At 33.9% G+C, this 19,687-nt stretch overlaps 3 protein-coding genes across 7 annotated transcripts in view; 1 reads left to right on the top strand and 2 right to left on the bottom strand.

Moving 5' to 3' along the window:
- The window catches only part of LOC9301314, a 2,623-nt gene extending 1,166 nt beyond the window's left edge, over positions 1-1,457 (bottom strand). The window contains exons 1-3 of the mRNA XM_021031655.1: positions 1,433-1,457; positions 619-648; positions 292-440 (exon numbers count right to left, since the gene is read on the bottom strand). Coding sequence (XP_020887314.1) covers positions 292-440; positions 619-648; positions 1,433-1,457 — 204 coding nt within the window. The remainder of the gene's footprint in view (positions 1-291; positions 441-618; positions 649-1,432) is intronic.
- Positions 1,458-4,299: 2,842 nt separating this feature from the next.
- Positions 4,300-19,676, top strand: LOC9299549 (probable disease resistance protein At5g45510). Of its 4 annotated transcripts, none has more exons than XM_021015860.1 (4): positions 4,300-4,489; positions 4,923-8,494; positions 19,095-19,124; positions 19,369-19,676. In XM_021015860.1, exons 1-4 carry the CDS (start codon positions 4,462-4,464, stop codon positions 19,417-19,419), a joined length of 3,681 nt encoding a protein of 1,226 aa, XP_020871519.1. In that variant the 5' UTR covers positions 4,300-4,461; the 3' UTR covers positions 19,420-19,676. The 4 variants fall into 4 exon arrangements, with proteins under 4 accessions (XP_020871519.1, XP_020871521.1, XP_020871518.1 ...); XM_021015862.1 differs by having other exon boundaries at positions 19,286-19,676; XM_021015859.1 differs by lacking the exons at positions 19,095-19,124; positions 19,369-19,676 and adding an exon at positions 8,769-9,133 and having other exon boundaries at positions 4,923-8,524.
- LOC110225826 (axoneme-associated protein mst101(2)-like) lies at positions 9,119-17,139 on the bottom strand. Of its 2 annotated transcripts, none has more exons than XM_021015856.1 (2): positions 16,055-17,139; positions 9,119-13,112 (listed from the first exon to the last, which is right to left on the bottom strand). In XM_021015856.1, exon 2 carries the CDS (start codon positions 13,018-13,020, stop codon positions 9,262-9,264), a length of 3,759 nt encoding a protein of 1,252 aa, XP_020871515.1. In that variant the 5' UTR covers positions 13,021-13,112; positions 16,055-17,139; the 3' UTR covers positions 9,119-9,261. The 2 variants fall into 2 exon arrangements, with proteins under 2 accessions (XP_020871515.1, XP_020871517.1); XM_021015858.1 differs by having other exon boundaries at positions 9,119-13,109.
- Positions 19,677-19,687: the final 11 nt, after the last annotated feature.

Below are 19,687 nucleotides of genomic sequence, written 5' to 3'. Positions count from 1 at the left end.
AACAAAGTATATGACTCATATTATGAAAGTTTCAACTTTGAATTATTCAAACAGTGAGGCACAAAATCTAGCTCGAAACTCATGAGAAAACAAAGTAAGTAAATAGCATGAAATTGAACAAAAAAGACAATTCATGCTCACAAAATGGCAATTAAGAACAAATCTAGCTCGAAATTACTCTAGAGGAAAGAGAGGAAACTATCACATTCAAGAAACCAAACCTAGAAAATTTGAGTAAAAATCGACAAAATCTGAAACACCACTCAAATAAGGTTCCAAAGAAACGCTTACATAATTCTTTACGAGAGCGATATCATCTTCATCAAATGGGCGAGGATTCTTCTCGGCTCTAATCTCATCTTCACTAGATTTATGAATCTCACGAACAGCGATGGTTCCAGGACGGTAACGATGTGGCTTCTTGACTCCTCCGTTACCACCTGCATTACCAATTTCGTTAGAGACGAAATGATAAACTCAAAATTCAATCAAAATCAGAAAAACCCTAGATCCCCTTTCAAAATTAGTGGAGACTTGGGCTTTGATGGAGGGGAATTTCGCGTATAGGAGAAATTTTTTGATGAATTAGATGGGATTAGGATGGAAAAGAACAGAGACCGGTGAAGAAAATGGAATCGAAGGTTGAGGCTATGGAGATTTGTTGATAGACCCATCGTTACTGATAGAGTGATGGAAATGGTAGCGATAGAGTGAGAACAGTGAGATCGAAAGGATGAGAGAGGGAGACCACTAAGTCTGTGAGAATCAATTTTTTTTAGGTCTAAGTCTGTGAGAAGTTCTCAATACGTTTTGGGTAAAAGGAAGAAATGTTTGTGAAAAGTTTTGTTAAGTGTTGGCGGAATAGGTCATTTTTGTTTCCCGCTTAAGGATTTTTGGTTTTAGCATTTATCAGGTGCTATTAAAAAGTAACCAAAATCACGAACTCATTTATTATAGCAGGTCAGGAAAATGCGCTATCGTTTAGTGCTATCAATGTGGACTTTTTTTGTAGTGATTGATGTATTATTTATCAAAAATTTGAAAATTTGACGGTAATGACGTTGTGTTGGTTATACTACGTATTATTTTTGATTTCGTAGTAGTAGAATTCATATTGTTTTGAAGATTCATGATAAAGTTGCCAAAAATGGCGACTTAAAACCTTTTTTCCACAAAAAACCTTTTATTTAATTAAACTAATTTTGAATATTAAATTTTCTTTTATTCAATGAATATCTTTAATTTTGGTAGTAGTTTTTCATTCTTAATATATGTATTTATTTGTAGTGCTAAAATATTATCAGTTGTAACTCATGTTTGTACTGCCATTTCATACCATTTTTATTTGTATTACTGTACCATCACTATTTATATTGCTATTTTTCTTATGACTTTTAAATTTTGTATTACAATACAATATTTTCAAAGTCACCGATCGAAGCTATAGTGTTCATCATGATTGGGAGAATTCCTTGTATGCACAATGAGGCACATGAGAAACTTTGAATTATTTGTGACACGTAAGTTAATTAAATTTATAAGTGACTCATTATCAAAATTAAACAACACTATTTTTGCTTTTGATTTGCACGACTTTTGATTTCACTAAACAAAGACCGAGGGTGAGAAAAATAAAACAAAGACCCACTCGTTTTAAATTATAAAAGTCTGTTACTAGTTAGAGCATATACAGCGCTACACTCATGAGATTACTTGTTAAACATTTTTTAATTATTAAACTGTAGTGAAAGTCAGAAGAAAAAAGAGAGAGAAAAAGAGATAGAGAGATATAGAGAGAAATTTTTTTTTTTTTTTTATAATGCCAACACTCGGGTGTTATCCTACATCCCACTTGCATATCTTCTCCAACTTTTTCAATATTTTTCGTTTTAATATTAGTTACATTCTTGTAAAGAGTGCACCAATGTGTATGCTCTAATAATTTAACAATTATTAAATAGGCTAAATAACAAAGAAAGACCCAATTGTAATAGATTATCAAGATAACATGCATTTTAGCACTATATTTTTATACGAAATATATAAACTAACCCTTGTCTCTATTCAAGACGTTAATTATGAAAATTTAGTTTTTTTTTTTTTTTTTTTTAATTTTAAGATGACCTTGCTAGAATATTTCATATAACAACGTACATATTTACACTATCGATTAGCATTTAACTAAATGATTTTTATATACACAAATTTTCAATCAGATATCCAACTTGCTAGTTTGTGATGATATTTTCGTTATGTTACAATTTGAATTCGAATTTCTATAAGATATATTAATTGTTTTACAGAAAATAAGAAAGTATATACACACATCTTACAGGAGAGCCATTGTCTTAGACCATTTAATAATGAAAGTTATGAAACTATGCAATAAAAAATAAAATGGAACGGTTGTCATTTAAAATTTTTTTTATAGGGAAGACTTTTCAATGCAAGCAAAAATAACTGGTGAGTTCTGAATAACATGAATTCAGTGCATCACCATTGCTCATTTATGACAGATATGTCTACAATTAGTGAGATAAATAATTAAATGGATGGTAGTCTAGTTGTAGTGTCCGGGTTTAATTTTTTCTAGGATGAAAATGTATTTCTTAAATAAATATAGACTAAATGCTGATTCTGGAATCCAGATTCCGAAAGAGATTATTATGGACCAAAAATCCGGAATTTCCGGAATTTAACAAAAAAAAATATAAGTAAATAAAGATATAATCATGTCTTACTTCCAGCGTACAATTTATTGTATTGTAGTATAGTTTGACAATTATAATAAAATTATACTCCATCCGTTTTAAATTAGTTGTCATTTTAGAAGTTAAATTTTGTTTTAAATTAGTTTATTAATTGATGATATCACATAAAACAATATATTAATTAGGGGTAAAACAAAAAAATTGAATGTTTTTGTAATAAACGTAAAAAAAACTTAAACGATAACTAATTTAAAACGGAGAGAGTCATATTTTATTAACTTATGGAGATATTACACTGTTCACATTATAGAGTAATTCTTATTTAAATTTTTAAAGTACAATTGGCACATAATTCAAAACTAATAACATGATTTCTGTTGACAAAAAAAAAGGTAACATGATTTCTAGCTGTTTAATTTGCAAGAGATTCATTTGACTGAGTTAATAAAAGACCAAATCGGTTAACATCATTAAAGTCATTTGCTAGCTGTATTGTCTTGTTTTATGTGTCATTAAGATGCTACTTGATAGTTTTCCCTGGATCGGATACGTGCACAGCACCAACGTGCAACACCATCTCCATGTGTTGTTGTTATTTCTGGAAAATTTCAACTTCTTAATGTGTATAATTAAGTTGCGCCATATATTTCGATGATTTTGGGCCACCACTTTGGGCCATACATATTTGAATTCGGGCCATAACTTCGGCCAGACATCTCTATTTTGAATAACAATATATATTTTAATTAATAACTTTTAGTATCAAGAATGATAATAATTTGAAGTTCGATCTTATTATTTCTTCTATTAGAAAATTTAATTCTTTTATTAGCACTAATCCAAAATATAATTTGAAATGAAACGAAAACAATGACAAATAAAAGAAAATGTTATTTGATTGTAAAAATAAACTTATCTTTTTTATTGGTTGTACCTTTTTAAAAATAAATTCTTTAATATTTTCAAGATACTTTTTTAGTGATTTTTTGTGATATGTATGTTATTGTAAAAACTCTTTAAATACATACAATACAGTAAAACCTCTATAACTTAATACTCCATAAATTAATAAATACGATAAAATAAAAAATTATGTCGGTCACGAGTCGGATCAGTGTAAAAATTAACAAAATTCGATAAATTAATAAGATAATAATTTTTTTAAAAAAATTCTATATAAAATTATGGTCCCAATAATATCATAAATTAATAATCACATAATTATATATATAATATAATCTATGGTTTTAATGTTTTTAAGTATTGAATTTTCGTTAGAGTTTGTCTCAAACTTTTACCGTATCAAATAATTGTTTTATTATTATAAATTAATAAAATATTATAATCCTAACATTATTAATTTATAGAGATTTTACTGTAATTAGATTATTGGGTAAATTCAATTTCATAGGTTTGACAATATTTTTTACAAATCGAAAATAAACTTAAGAAAAAGAAATTTTTAACCAGAAAATCCTATAATTTAATTTTAGAGCCTGGCTGGGACCTGGGAGTAGTAAACACCGCCACTCTAGGAAAAGAAATGTAAATACGTAAAGTGATTATTTATTTTCCCTTAAGAAAAAAATGACATTAAAAGAGAGAGAAAGAGAGACAATGGAGAGAAAGTAAAGGGAGAGATAGTGAGCGAGACAAAGCAGAAGTTGACTTTCCTTTGCGGAGAAGGCAAAGAGCTCGAGAGAGAGAGAAGACTAACTCTCATCAGCGACGAATATCTGATCCCTTGAAGATGGCAGAGACGGTGGAGATTAAACCAGGTGACTATTCTCTCTCTCTCTCTCTCTCATTTTCTTTCTTTTTCGCTTTCGATCTATGAATATACTGCAATTTGTTATGATATCATGATCTTGTAGACCAACCAATATATATTTCTATGTATCTCAAATTTGATCTAAGAACTGGTTGGATTGTGTCTTCTTTGCCTTTTTTTTCTTTTTTTTTTCTTGGTCACTCAAAAGTCAAAACTAATCATCAAGTTGTCTAGAGAGATGATTGTAGAACAAGATTTTTTTTTTTTGAAGAACAAGAAATTAATTTGACTTGACTTTTTTTTTTTTTTTACTTTGAAAAGAATTTTATATTTATAGTGAATGAATAACGAAAAATGGGAATTTCTCAGGCTGATGCTATGTAAAACCAATTTGGTTGACTTTTGACTGAATTTGTGTTTTTGTTTTTTTTTGTCTGAAGAAAACAAGGATGTGATGTTGTGTAAGAAGATAGTGGAAACTCTGGGAGGAAATGGTGATCAAAGAGTATTGTTGGTTGGCAAAGCTGGAATCGGGAAGACAAGGATGGCACAAATGGTAGACAAAGAAGCTGCTAAGGACGACTTGTGCTACCAGACTCTCTGGTTGCATCTCAACAGGAAGTTTAAAGTCAACGACAAGTATGTCAAGGAGAAGAAGTTTGAAGATGAATGGTCTCTTTATGAGAACATAGCTTCACAACTATCTTTATATTCTGATTTTGAAGAGACTGAAGTCGGTGAAAGAGATGAAGATGAGGAGGAAGAGAAGAAGGTTGAAGATTTGCTAAAGGATTTGAAGCCTAAGATTGAGAAATATCTCTTGGAAAAGAAGAAAGCCGTTGAGGAAAAATTGGAGGAGGACAAGAAGAAGAAGATGAAGGAAGCCGCAGATAAACTGGAGGCTGAGAAAAAACTGGTGGATCCGCATGCGAAAAAAGCTAAAGATCCTGAAAAGAAGAATCCAACGGATGCCGGGAAGGAGAAAACGACTCAAGTAGTAGCCGGAGGAGATACATCATCTGAAAGAAAGCCGTATCTGCTTTTAATTCTTGACGATGAAGGAATGACCAGTGAGTACGAGGTGATGGTGCATTTAGGCCTTGAGGATTTTCTGAAAGACCACACACCTCGAAAAATCCTTATTACAAGAAGACAGGAAAATGAGGAGGATACAAAATCTGGTGAGAAGATTGAGGGGGAAGATGATTCGCATTCCGCGGAAAAGAAAGATGAAACCGATGGTGAAGACGAAAATAAATCACGTGACACCGACACAATCAATGAGGAGGTACCTGAGTCTCATGCCCAGATCAAGGCAGAGGAGAAACCGGCTCCTACCATAGATGACTTATGGGGTGGCACAAACACTTATGGTGAAATTACGTTCAATAACACAAATGAGTCGCAAGCTTTACTTGAATCCTTCAAAGACAAGGAGGCGGAGGATTTATTTAGATCCATTTTCAAGGGTATGCCAGATTTCTTCGTTGTCCCGGTTGATGGGACTGATGACATAATGTCCCAAGTGTTGAAAAAGAGCAAGAATTTGCCAGCTGCAATCGTTGTGCTAGGCAAGTCCCTAGAGTACACTGTTAAAAGCAAGTCCTATGAGCTTAATAAGGAAACAGAAGAGAAGTTACTAAAAGAAAAGATAGAAATGGTTCTCTCGGCTGAGCGGGCTGTTCCGTCCAATCCAGAATCTAGTTCTGAGAGCCCTAAGAAAGCAAGTGGAGAAAATCCAATCCTGCTTCTTGCATACAAGCTGTTCAAAACCGATGGTCCATTGAAGGATACAATATTGGATTGTTTTTGGCATAGCTTGGACTTCTTTGAGCATTGTGGCTGTGTTTACTACCGTGACCTGATCACACAATGGATTCTTGAAGGCTACTTTGATCCTGTTAGGTCTGTCGAAAAGGCGTACCAAGATGGTCATTCTATCTTCATGGAGCTTATAGACCGCGGAATGCTGAAGATACAAGAAAACAATGTGGTGGTACCAGAGATGGTGATGAGAAATGTAATTGATCCTCGACGTGGTGGGCATTTAGGGAAATCTCGGCTTGGATTTTCTAGAGTCTATGGTGGTAACAAGAAAAAAGGTATAGGGAAAATCACCCAACTTGATGATATGATTAAAACAGTGCAAGCAAAGAAAGGAGACAAGATTACCACGATTCTGGTTAGTGGAGATCGTCTGCGTCGTGAAACTCCTGCAAAGTTCTTTAAGAAGCTGAAAGAGCTTGAAGTACTTGGTCTTTTTGAACCCACACTGGAATTTGAACGCATAGAGAAACCTGTTGACCCGTCTTTTACAGATCAGCTCAAACCTTCTGTTGTCCCGCCTTTTACAGATCATCTCATACTCCTCCGGGTTCTTGTGATCAGGGACTGTGACCTACTGAAAGGTATAGAGGAGCTTAAAGCTCTTACAAAGCTAAATGCTCTTGAAGTTTCTGGTGCTAGCTCCCTGAAGAAAATCTCTGACGACTTCTTTAAGTCATTTCTTGAACTCCGAAGTCTTCACCTCTCTGGGCTTAAGATCAAGTCTTCCCCTCCCAGCATTTCTGACCTGAAGGAACTTCACTGTCTCATCATCAAGGACTGCCCTTTATTGGAAGATTTGCCAAACATACAGGAACTACTAAATCTCGAGGTTGTTGATATTTCTGGTGCTCGTGGGCTTCAAACTTGTTTCGACAACGCAAAAGATGGCAAGAAAAACAAAAGCAAAAACAAAAACTTTTATCTTCTTACAAAACTTCAGCTTCTTGACTTCTCCGAGAGCCAAATAGAGCGACTGCCAATATTCCAGGACTCTGCGGTGGCCGCCAAGCTTCACTCCTTGACTCGGCTCTTGTTGCGCAACTGTAGCAAATTGAGAAGGTTGCCTAGTTTGAAGCCCTTGTCAGGACTCCAAATTCTTGATCTCTCTGGCACTACCAGCTTAGTGGAAATGCTTGAAGTGTGCTTTGAGGATAAGCATGAACTCAAAACTCTCAATCTCTCGGGAACTAATCTAAGTGAGTTGGCTACCACCATCGAGGAGCTGTCCAGTCTCAACGAACTTCTCCTACGGGATTGCATCAACCTAGATGCTATCCCTAACATCCAGAAACTCGAAAATCTCGAAGTCATTGATGTTTCCGGCAGTGCCAAGCTGGCTAAGATTGAGGGATCATTTGAGAATATGTTTTACCTACGTGAAGTGAATCTGTTTGGAACCAAAGTGGAGACACCAGAGTTGCCAAACGATACCAAAATCCATTGTGTGAAGCGTTTTACCCGGGCAGATGGAAAGTATTTTGAACGTGACACATGGAGCAAAATAAAGAAAGACATTGAACGTGATAGGTCTGAGAATGCCAGCTCGTCTGATGCAGTTGTTGAATCCCAAGAGATTCTAGAAGAAACAAGAGAGATTCAATCAGTTGAACCTCGCGCCAGTGATCGTACTGAGAAGGGAGATGTCAGCAAGGAACGTCTTCTCAAAGTCCCCAAAGAGAGGGCTCTATATAAGAAGACACTATCATCACTTGTTGATTCCGAAATTCCACAAGAAGTCTTAGAGATCAATGAAACTAATGAGCTAGATAAGGACGCACTAGCTAATGCTGAGTTTGTCTCTTTTGTGGACTGTACTCCTGAAAGGCTCACATCTATCTTTAACGAGACCAAATCAGTGAAGGGTTGCTGGCTAAGGATGTGCTTTGACATAAAAGATCTTTTCGCTGGTGTGGATGAGGAACACTTGAAGTCACTGGAGACTTTGTCGATTACAAACCTTCTTTCATTGGAGACTATAAGCTCTGTTGGTAAGTTGGAGAATCTGAAGAACCTAAGCTTAGATTGCTGCCCGAAAATCAAAACGATTTTCCCGGAGATGCCTGCCAGCCTACCAGTCCTGAATTTAAAGCATTGTGAGAATCTGGAGAAAGTTGTTGTAGGAGTTGAAGTGTCAACTCACACTAATCTGAATTTGGAAGTGGAGAACTGCCCAAAGTTCAACAAAATCCTTCCATCATCGGAGACTACAAGCTCGGTAAGTTGAAACTTTCTACTCTTCCACCTCTCCAGTGAAAATTTAGGACCATTAATGCCTCTCTTTAACATTCTAGCACACTTCAGAATTCATCAGAAGAAGAACACTTCCAAATCCAAATTGTTAAAAATTTAGTTGCATCATATTTTTCTGTTTTGCAGGTCGGAGGTCTTTGAGTCGTCTTGCAACAAATCTTGTCTCTTTTCAGCTTCATCTTAGCATTTTACACTGTGTGTATTTGCAGGAATACGTTATGGTTGACCGCAGTGATGTACCACCACCACAAGAATGCTGATCATAAACGTAGCTGGAGCAAGATCTACTTACACAGTACTAAACATCTGGATCGTTGCCTCTAATCATTCTCATACTTTTTTCCTGCGTGTAGCTGAAGCTTTGTGTGTTGAATAACAACCGGATTTGAAACTTCATCTTACCGGTTTTGTTTTTTACTGTTTCATGTTTTTTCGTTTTAAGATATTTTCTGTTGTAAAATCCCAGGCATGGTGTTCTGTTCTTGCCCGGGTGAATAAGACCATTGTTTTGATTGTTTTTCTATTTGAACGATCTTTTGATTCTAAGGCAAGAAGACAGTTTACGGCTCTAAAAGATTTAATTACATACGCAGGAATGTTTATTTATTCAGGGTGTAGAGGCAAATACATGATCTCTAAACAAGTAACAGAGGCTCTTGCCGTTATTATGAGTTATGACAGAAGAAACTATGCAGCTTATTTTCACATATTTGGTGATGTCTCTGGCTGTGACCTCCAGACTCCATTACCATCTGTTGGACAGAATGCGATTTTAGGGCATTTATATTTCTCCAACAGTGTCATTTTTGGAAACAGATCTTTCAAATCTCTCCACTCAACCTTGAATTCATGCAGATACTTCAAACGCAAGATCTCAACGGCCCATTTGTCTTCTGCGTTTTGACTTTCGTCACTCATTCCACTAAGTTTTCCTCCTTTGATGGAGAGTTTTTTAAGCTCTTTAAGATCTTTGGGATTTAGCCAACGCGGAGGTTCTGTATCAGGGAAACATTCTAGCTCCAACTTCTTCAAACTATCAGGGAATTTATAGGTATCATCTCTTGATTGATCTTCTTGCCATCCTATTCCCCATTTCTTGGTTTGGTTGCACATTCCCATTAACAGTTTTGCTTTCCTTGATTTTGATTTCCTGGTTGGTGATGGTGTTTCATGAATCTCTTCCGCCGTTGTGTTGTCACTTTTCGGACCATCTGACTTCTGACTCTTTGCTTCTCCCCCATCAAGCTTCTTTAAATCATCTCCGTTCTTTTCTCCATCACCTATTTCCTGCACTTTGCTAATTTCTCTGTGATCATCTGGCTTGCTCTGTACTGTGTCGTTCGATTCCAGTGGTGGGTTTTTCTTCTCATCTCCCTCGATAACATTGTCTGGTTTTGAGCTCTCTTCTATTACCTCATTTTTCTTCTTTCCTTCATCTAGATCAGCCGCCTTCTCTTTGTCTCCATCTCCCTTTTCCTGCACTTTGCTATTTTCTTTGTGATCATCTTTCTTGCTCTCCATTGTGTCCTTAGATTCTTGTGGTGGACTTGTCTTCGCATCTCCCTCTGTAACCTTGTCTTGTTTTGAGCTCTCTGCTTTTATCTCGTCGTGCTTCTTCCCTTCTTCTAGATTAACCTTCTCCTTTTCTCCATCTCCTTTCTCTTCTTGTTTGTCACCTCTTTGGTGATCATCGGGCTTGTTCTGGATCGCGTTTGTTGATTCCCGGGAAGGACTAGCCTTATTGACTCCTTCAACACCATTCTCTGATTTCGAGATCCCTGCTTCTACCTCACCATGCTTCTCGCCTTCCTTTTCCATTTTGGTTTGATCATCTGTCCTGTTTTGGATCATGTCTTTGGATTCTTGTGGTGGACTTGCCTTCTCATCTCGCTCAACGACTTTGTCTGATTCTGATTTTTGTGCTTTAACCTCATCATGCTTCTCTCCTTCCTTTTCCACTTCGGTTTGATCATTTGTCTTGTTCTGGATCATGTGTTTGGATTCTTGTGGTGGACTTGCCTTCTCATCTCCTTCAACAACTTCGTCTGATTCCGGTTTTTTTGCTTTAACCTCATCATGCTTCTCGCCTTCCTTTTCCAATTTGGTTTGATCATCTGTCTTGTTCTGGATCATGTCTTTGGATTCTTGTGGTGGACTTGCCTTCTCATCTCCCTCAACAACTTTGTCTGATTCCGATTTTTTTGCTTCTACCTCATCTCTTTTCTTTCCTTCATCTAAATCATCATTCTCTTTGTCTCCATCTCCTTTGTTTTCTACTTTGCTTTTATCATCTGGCTTCTTTTGGATCATGTCTGATGAATCTCGGGGAGGACTGGCCTTCTTCTCTCCCTCAACAACTTCATTTGCTTCTACTTCATCTTGCTTCTTTCCTTCTTCTAGATCAGCCTTCCCCTTATCTCCATCTCCTTCCACATTGCTCTTCTCTTTCTGATCGCCTGACTTGTTTTGGATGTTCTCTGTTGCCTCTTCGGAAGGACTTGTCGTCCTCTCTTCCTCGACGACCTTGTCAGATTTTAATCTCTCTTCTTTTACCTCATCATGCTTCGTCCCGTCTTCCAGATTAGCTTCTTCATTTATTCCATCTCCTTTCTTACTACTGACGCCATCTTCTTGCTTTTCCGTTTCTTCTACATCTCCTTTCTCCTCCTTGCTCGTCTGTCCCTTCTTCTGCACTTGGTCATCATCTCGTTCCATCGGGTCTTTGAGTTTCTTTTCTGTTGCAGGACCTCCTTGGTTCTCCTTCTCCTCGTTTGTTGTTTCTCTAGACTCAACTGCTTTGTTAGGTTCTTCACGAGCTCCCCATGCAATTTTCAGACTCACAAGTTTCTGGAGTCCTGTCAACGACATCATCAGACTTTCCACCTTGTAAGAGTATTTGTTTACGGTTATACTTAGCTTCCTCAGATTCTTCAAGTGTTTAACTGCACAATTATCTTCATGATCCGACTCACTAATCACAAATCCCTTCAGAACTTGTAATTTGGAGAGTTTTGCAATCCCCTTAGGCATGCTATCTAGCATATAGCACTCTGATACATCCAAGTAAATCAATTTCTCAAATAAGCCTATATCGCTAGGAAGAACCTCGAGATTGTAGCATGCTTTAAGATCCAAGATCACTAACTCGGGGAGTTTGCAAATTGAATTTTCGAGCCTTTCTATCCTCGAGATCCCTTGAAAACTTGCAAGCCTCAGATTCTTCAGAGACTTCATATTTTTAAGAAACTCCGTGCTCTCAACTTCAATGTGGCGCTTAGCGGTCTGCTCCCATCTTCCCAAATAAAGCACTCTAAGTGAATCCATTAACGGAAACCACTTGAATGTGAAATCAGGGAACCGTTCAGAGGAATTGAAAACCGTCTGCAATGTTTTCGGTTCCATAACAGATGTTTTTGCGTCTCGTAGCAACGAGGAATCTTTTACTAGGCAGACCTTTTTCCTCAATGATTTTTTCATGATAAGCTTCCCATTATGGTTGTAGAGTTCAAATAGATCCATTTTTTTGGCTAAGTATATAACTGCAGAATGCACATGGGGCGCCATCTTGTAACTATTTGGTAGCAGTTTCCTGTCATCTTCGACCGGCTCAAGTAACTTTTTTGCTGAGAATGCATCAAGAATTCTCTTTACTGAGTCTTCAGAATCATCACAACTGATGAAACCTTCTCCGATCCACCAATACATCAACATTGTCCTTGTAACCTCTCTGTTTTCCGGGAACACGGCGAAGGACAACAAGCAGAGCTTCTGAGTGAACTCATCAAGGCCTTGAAATTTCTCAACAACTTCTTCAAAAGCTGAGGATATTTCGAATTCCTCAGCAACGTGGAGGCCCGGCAAGTATATGTCAATCCCGGTCTCACTGATCTCATCATTTTCCTCAGCGGTTTGAGATTCCGTGATGCTTATCTTTCTTGATGGTTGTTTGTTGAGCAATGATGGGATCTGGCACTTCAAGGCGGAGACTTTTCTTCTGATTTCCTTGACAACGTGAGAGCGGGATCCAAATGAATTCTTTCTTTGTAGTATTGCTATTAACTTATTTGAACGAAGATCACGCTCCAAATGATTGCTCATCTCGGTTTGAAACTGAGTTAAACTCTTAAATGCAGCTATCATCTGACGAATATCATTCTGCAATTTCCGTATCTCGAGTTCTTCATTCTTTTGAACTTCTTCAATGTCTTGCACGAATCTTCTGCTTCCACCTTGACTACCTCCACTGTCGCTTGCATTGTTGGAAGCGTCCTTCTTCGCCTTACGAATTCTTTCAAAACTTGCTCTGACCCGAACCCACCAAGATCTCTTTTCCTCACTTTGTTCGCCTTGTTGTTCCTTGTGGCTAATAACTTTATTGGATAGAGGTATCTTCTCCAGGTCAGAGTCTAACTGATATAGGATGTTGATAATCTTATAGATATCACATTCTTTCGTCGACATGATCAGAACGGTAAAGAGCGCCTGTAATTCCCAACAAAGGATAAAGATCTAATGTGTGTTTGATTCAACTGCGTTTGATGCGTAGAGTTCTTCTATTTTAGTACAGAAAAAAAAAAACAGAGAGAAAATGGAGTTAGTTTAACAGTTAATTTGTCAGCTATGGGACTATTTGAAGCACCTTATCAAGGTCTCATTCATGTATATGTCAGAAAATGGCGATAAATTAACTCGATGAACCGAAGCAGAAACGAAGACTTTCCTTTATACTGACAACCATTATGAAAAGACTAGAAAACTGCCTACGGTTACAACTACTTGAAAAGTGAAGAACTAAGTGCAGGTCTCATTATTCAAGTATATATCAGAAAATGGTGAACTATTAACCCGAATGAACCGAAGCGAAACAAAGACTTTTACATGTACTATGGTTTATATAAAGAGACAAGCTTTATGATCCTAAGTTGTGTTCTACATTTTGGGTACTTCATAATTATGCAGATGAAGAAGTGTAATGTCACCAAAAGTCGATTATATATATATACTAGAAAAAAACACACGCGATGCGTGGGAATAGTTTGAATATATTTTATCGTAAGAAAAATAAATTAGTTTAACCTAAAACATATTAGAACCTGTATTAATTATAAAGAACGTATTAACAAAAAAATCTTCCATATTATTCACTAAAAGTATTAGCAAAAAAAATCTTCCAATTTATTTATTCTCTATAATGACTTAGAAAGTTGTAATTTACATGTTTAAATGAATCATATGAATTGACAAAACATTATCAATATATTTGAAAGGCTTGTGAATTAACATTTCCAGGGATATTAGAAAAATAATGAGAGGATTTTGTGTCAAAAAAAAAAAAGGACGGTGGACAAGAAGTGAAAAAAATTAGAGAGTTGAGATAATATTTTGTTATCTTAAAAAACATGGTAGTTTTCAAAATCACCCTATTTATATCATGGATGTTATGTTAAATTATCATTTATATCTCTTGCATCCATTTTGATAATTTGATTTATTCATTGTTTATGTAAATAGTTAGTTCACATAGCTATTAGTCTTTTAAATTAGAAAGGAAATTATAAGCATCTGTAGTCATAATTTTAAACGGTAGTATTCATAAGTGTTGTAAAATCGATTTTATAAGAGCTTATTCAATATTATTTTTTTCCCTTATGTTATCTGTTTACTTTAAAATAATAGAAATTTAGGTATATTAATTTTATAATATATAAAATGTCGAAATAGTGATTTAAAATGTAGGCGACTTAAACATCATTAGAGCATCTCCAACTCCACTCTATTTTTTTTTCTCTAGACTCTATTATAAAGCACAATTCTCTCCAACCCTACTCTATATTTTCACTCTAAAATAGAGTAAAAGAGAAGATGATTCTATATATAGAGGAACTCTATTTTTTTTTCCTCTATTTTAGAGTAGGGTATAAAGTGATACATTGGAGAGAAATCATGCTCTATTTTAGAGTAAAATATTGAGACTTACATTGGAGATGGTCTTAGGAGGTAATTTATATAATTAATGCTCCATTAATAAAAAATCATTTATTAATAACAGGATGTAAGATGTTCATTATTTATTTGAAAGTGAAAAGAAAAACAAAATAAGAAAAATATGGCACATATCGATTAAAACAAATATTAGAATATCTTATATATGTTAATTCTCGGTTTTAAAACAACAGTAAAGAGGAAAAAAAATATATATATAAGATGTCATAGTAATTATTGAAAATTGCTAAGTTGAAGATTGTTAATTGTTTTTCAATTTATACCGCATTAATCAGAAAATTAATTTTTCATAATAATTTATTTTAAAGGAAGAAGAAAAATATGGTTCATGTTGGCAAAAAAAAAGAGCAACTTTTATATATGTGTAAAATAACTTTTAAAACTATTTTTATATGAGATTTGAAATTGTATTTAGTGATTTTGAAAACTTGCCACCTATTTAGAATTGTTAGCTAAACAAAATTCATCACCATATAGAGATATTTTTAACAGTATAGTCTACATACACAAAACATATATATTAGGAAATATTTTCTTTATTTTCTGATCAAAAATAATAGAATTCAAATATACACATCATATCTTACCATTATAAACGTAATAACATATGACATTATGTAGTGAAATATACTTAGAAAAATGACATAAAAAACAAAGGAAAATTACATATGAAGGAAAAAAGATTAGAAACCAATAAAATTAAATTTAAAGCATCATATTAAAGGAAGAGATAGCACTTAAAAAAACAAATCTACGATTAAAACCTTAGGTATTTGTTTTTTTTTATGGATATTAGGTCTCTCATGTTGAGATTTGAGATTGGTATGTCGTATTGTGCTATTCTTATAAATATGAAATAAATTATAGTAAATTAATATTTAAATGTAACCTCTACCATGAGAAAATACATTCATTTTTAAATAATTAAATTATGGAAGTTACAATAATAGTTAATAGTGTGTTTGAATGCCATTGAATAGAGAGAAAAAAGTTAATACACAATTTATATGATTTAGGTTACAATTTAGTATTAAAAGGTGGATTAATATATATGATTAAAGAATTAAATGTATTATGTTTGTGGTTTAATAAGATATAGATAAAGTCAATTTTATTAATATATTTATTATCTATTTTGTCGCCTAATAATTTGATCTTTATTTTTTACTATAAATTATGTGAAAAAGATAAAATGTAGGAAAATATCTCTTTATTCAAAATATCCTTAAACTATTTTATCATCAAATAATTTTGATTTTATTTTATAATTTGAATTAAGGACTATTGTGGTTATTGTTCTCAAAAATAAAATAAACAGATTTATTGCACTTAAAATAAAAATAAACTAAAAATGACATATGTCAAAAGAGTAGAACGCCAAATGTCACATTTTTAGAGATTGTTTTGAAGAAACCTTGTCATATATTATATATATAAGATAAGATATATGCAAACCAAATAAAAAAAATTTCCGAGAAAAATAAGCACGTACCTTATAAAAGTATTTTTACCAGAAAGATGTCATTTAAGTATTTTATGGAACACCTTGTGAGCGATCTTTTGTTTCTGAATAAAGAACTCAATAACTCTTCCTTTTTTATAACATTTAGATAACTTCCCATAGAAATCGAACAAGGACAGAGGAAAAGCATCCAAGACACTGTTCTTTGCTTCTTCATTAGGCGAAGAAATGGAATTATAAGAGAAGAAAAGTCTCTGTGGAAAACAGAAGAAGAAGCAAAGTATCGATATCCATGTAAAACACATGACCCTTAAGCTTCCATAGATTCATCGTTACACCAAAACTTAATCCATCTTATCGACTTCTAACCAATACTCCAAAAAACCCAACTTTCTTTTGAAACCCTAGATTTATACCTTGTAAACCAAGGTTCGAGCAAATAAGACTTTCTTCTCTACTCATATAAACTTCTGGTTGCTTACAAGGAAGGAAGACTTTTTAATTGTTGTAGTTGAAGATTAATCTGTTTTGTAATAATAAGGTAAACACAGCTTCTAAAGTTTTTTATTTTATTTTTATTATTATAGTTTTAAATTTTAAAAAATTAAGCTACTTAACATTTTGGATGATTTTAAGTTCTTAGCTTTGAATGGTAATAATATCTGGACTATTAATTAGGGAATTTGCTAGAAAACTCAAAGTTACAAATTATAAAACAGAAAATGTGATTTGGGTTTTTCATTTGTTTGATGATGTAGATTGTATATGTAATCAATTTGAAAATTAACTTACTATTCAAATTTCGTTTTGAAATCCTACTTAACTTGAGTTCAAATCATATATATGAAAGTTGGCCAACTCTCTCCATATGAGTGCCACATAGGCATGTCAATCGGGGTAGCCCGGCCTGGTCCGAAGCCCGCAAAACCCGCATATGTATGAGCCCGGCCCGGCCCAGCCCGTAAAAATTCCGAGCCTAGATTTTGAAGCCCGGCCCGGTCCTAACAGGGCTACAAGGCTTTTACGGGCTTTTTTGGACTTTTCTTTCGAGAAAAATAAACTCTTCTAATTTATAATATCTCTTGAAAAAAAAAATCTATGTATAAAACGAGTCAAACGAAACTTAAAAACCCACTAAAGTGAATCTAGTTTTAAAAAAGTTTAAAATCAAATAAATAATCCAAATAAATTGTTTAAACCCACACTAAATAAAATATAAAATCATAACACTTATCGTAAGACACAATTAGAAAACTAGGTTTAGGGTTTTTAATTCTATTAAAAAAAATCTTTAAACAAATCTCTTAATTAAACAATAATATTTCCAAAAAAAAAAAGCTAAAATCTCTTTTTAAGGGCTTTCCGGGCCGGCCCGAGCCCGGCCGGGCTAAGCCCTAAAAACCCTTTAGCCCAACGGGCTTAGCCCGAAAGGCCCGATTTTTTTCTGGACATATATTTTTAAGCCCGGCCTTCTATTTTTTAGAGCTGGACCGGGCCAGCCCGCGGGTTTCGGCCCTAATTGACATGTCTAGTGTCACATCATCACACAAAAAATGACATGTGTCATTTTATATTATTTAAATAAAAAATTACCCAAATGAAATGAGAAAAAAATTAAAAGTTCTTTATTGCATTAAATCCTCTATCAATTATACTTTTAAGTTAATTATTCAAAATTGAAAAAAAAATACAAAATTATGTTTATAAAAAACACTGCTTTCAATATACTCATCTTATTTTAATAAAAAAAATTTATCAATGGTTACCACTAGATAATGAATGAAACGTTATTTTTTTTTGTAATTTATCACACAAGAAAATGACATGTGTCATTTTGTATTATTTAAAAAAAAATAGCCAAATTAAATGAGAAAAAATTAAAAGTTCTTTATTGCATTAAATCCTCCATCAACTATACTTTTAAGTTAATTATTCAAAATTGAAAAAAAAAACAAAATTATGTTAATAGAAAACACTACTTTCAATATACTCTTCTTTTTTTAATAAATTTTTTTATCAATGGTTACCACTAGATTATGACTAAAACTTTATTTTTTTTGTAATTTGGTTGTTTGCTATCATATGGAGAGAATTTGCCAACTTTCATACATATGGAGAGAGTTGGCCAATTTATATATATATGATTACGTTTTGTTGTTCATATATGACTTATCATATGATTTTGTCTCTTTTTATTTTTATGTCTTATGGTAAGTTGGTGATATTGACATGCAAGTTTTTTCAAGTGATGGACCTTTGAAACGTTATACATACCAAATAATTCAAGACACGACTATTTCTCTTATATGGTTATATGCAATGATAGAAGATCTAAAAGTGTTGACCTAAATGATACTTTATTTTTGCTTTATTTTTCTATTTTCATATGAAAACTTTTGAGATCTTGTTCAATTTATGTTTATCCAATATTTAATAATGAGTCTATCACGATGTGGTTGGAGTACTAGATCAGGAGAGTTAACAGAACGAGAAATTATATTTATAATCAAGTTAACTGAGTTTCAAACCACACAAATGACATAATTACATATGATTGTATAAAAATATCCTATATTGATGTTGTATGTATTCATGATGGTGAAAAAATATTATTATCTTAAATATATAAATAGTCAGATTTATACATGAAAATGTATAAATTTATATTTTAAGTCAAAAATGAATCTAATTATAAAAATTGTTACTACATAAGATGAATTTAATTTTATTAATTACACAATGAAAAATTAAAAAATAAACATAAATTAGCAACAAGAACAATCAACATAATTTTTCTAAACAATTTTCAAAACAAACCTACGTGTGGGTATTCATCTAGTTGTACATAATTGATGCACAGTAGTAACATAGTCGTATAAGCAAATTAGATTGAATCACCAAAATCAAACTAGCAATACTCATTTGAATAAAATACATACACATAGTATCCCTGGGCCAACCCAAAACCCGGCAGGTCTACCCGCAAGCTTTACAAGCACCAACATTTTCGGAAGTGTCAACTCACACTAATCTGAATTTGGAAGTGGAGAACTGCCCAAAGTTCAACAAAATCCTTCCATCATCGGAGACTACAAGCTCGGTAAGTTGAAACTTTCTACTCTATCACCTCTCCAGTGGAAATTTAGGACCATTAATGCCTCTCTTTAACATTCTAGCACACTTCAGAATTCATCAGAAGAAGAACACTTCCAAATCCAAATTGTTAAAAATTTAGTTGCATCATATTTTTCTGTTTTGCAGGTCGGAGGTCTTTGAGTCGTCTTGCAACAAATCTTGTCTCTTTTCAGCTTCATCTTAGCATTTTACACTGCGTGTATTTGCAGGAATACGTTATGGTTGACCGCAGTGATGTACCACCACCACAAGAATGCTGATCATAAACGTAGCTGGAGCAAGATACTGAACATCTGGATCGTCGTCGCCTCTAAATCATTTTCATATTTTTTTGAAGCTTTGTGTGTTGAATAACGAACCGGCTTTGAAACATCATCTTACCGGTTATGTTTTTACTGTTTCATGTTTCTCTTTTAAGATATTTTCTGCTGTGAAATCCCTGGCATGGTGTTCTGTTCTTGTCTGGGTGAATAAGACCATTGTTTTGATTGTTTTTCTATTTGAACGATCTTTTGATATTAAGGCAAG

This window comes from Arabidopsis lyrata (assembly GCF_000004255.2).
Source record: "Arabidopsis lyrata subsp. lyrata unplaced genomic scaffold ARALYscaffold_8, whole genome shotgun sequence".
NCBI lineage: Eukaryota > Viridiplantae > Streptophyta > Magnoliopsida > Brassicales > Brassicaceae > Arabidopsis > Arabidopsis lyrata.
Note: the sequence above shows the minus strand (reverse complement) of the source record. Positions and strands in the feature narration are given on the sequence as shown.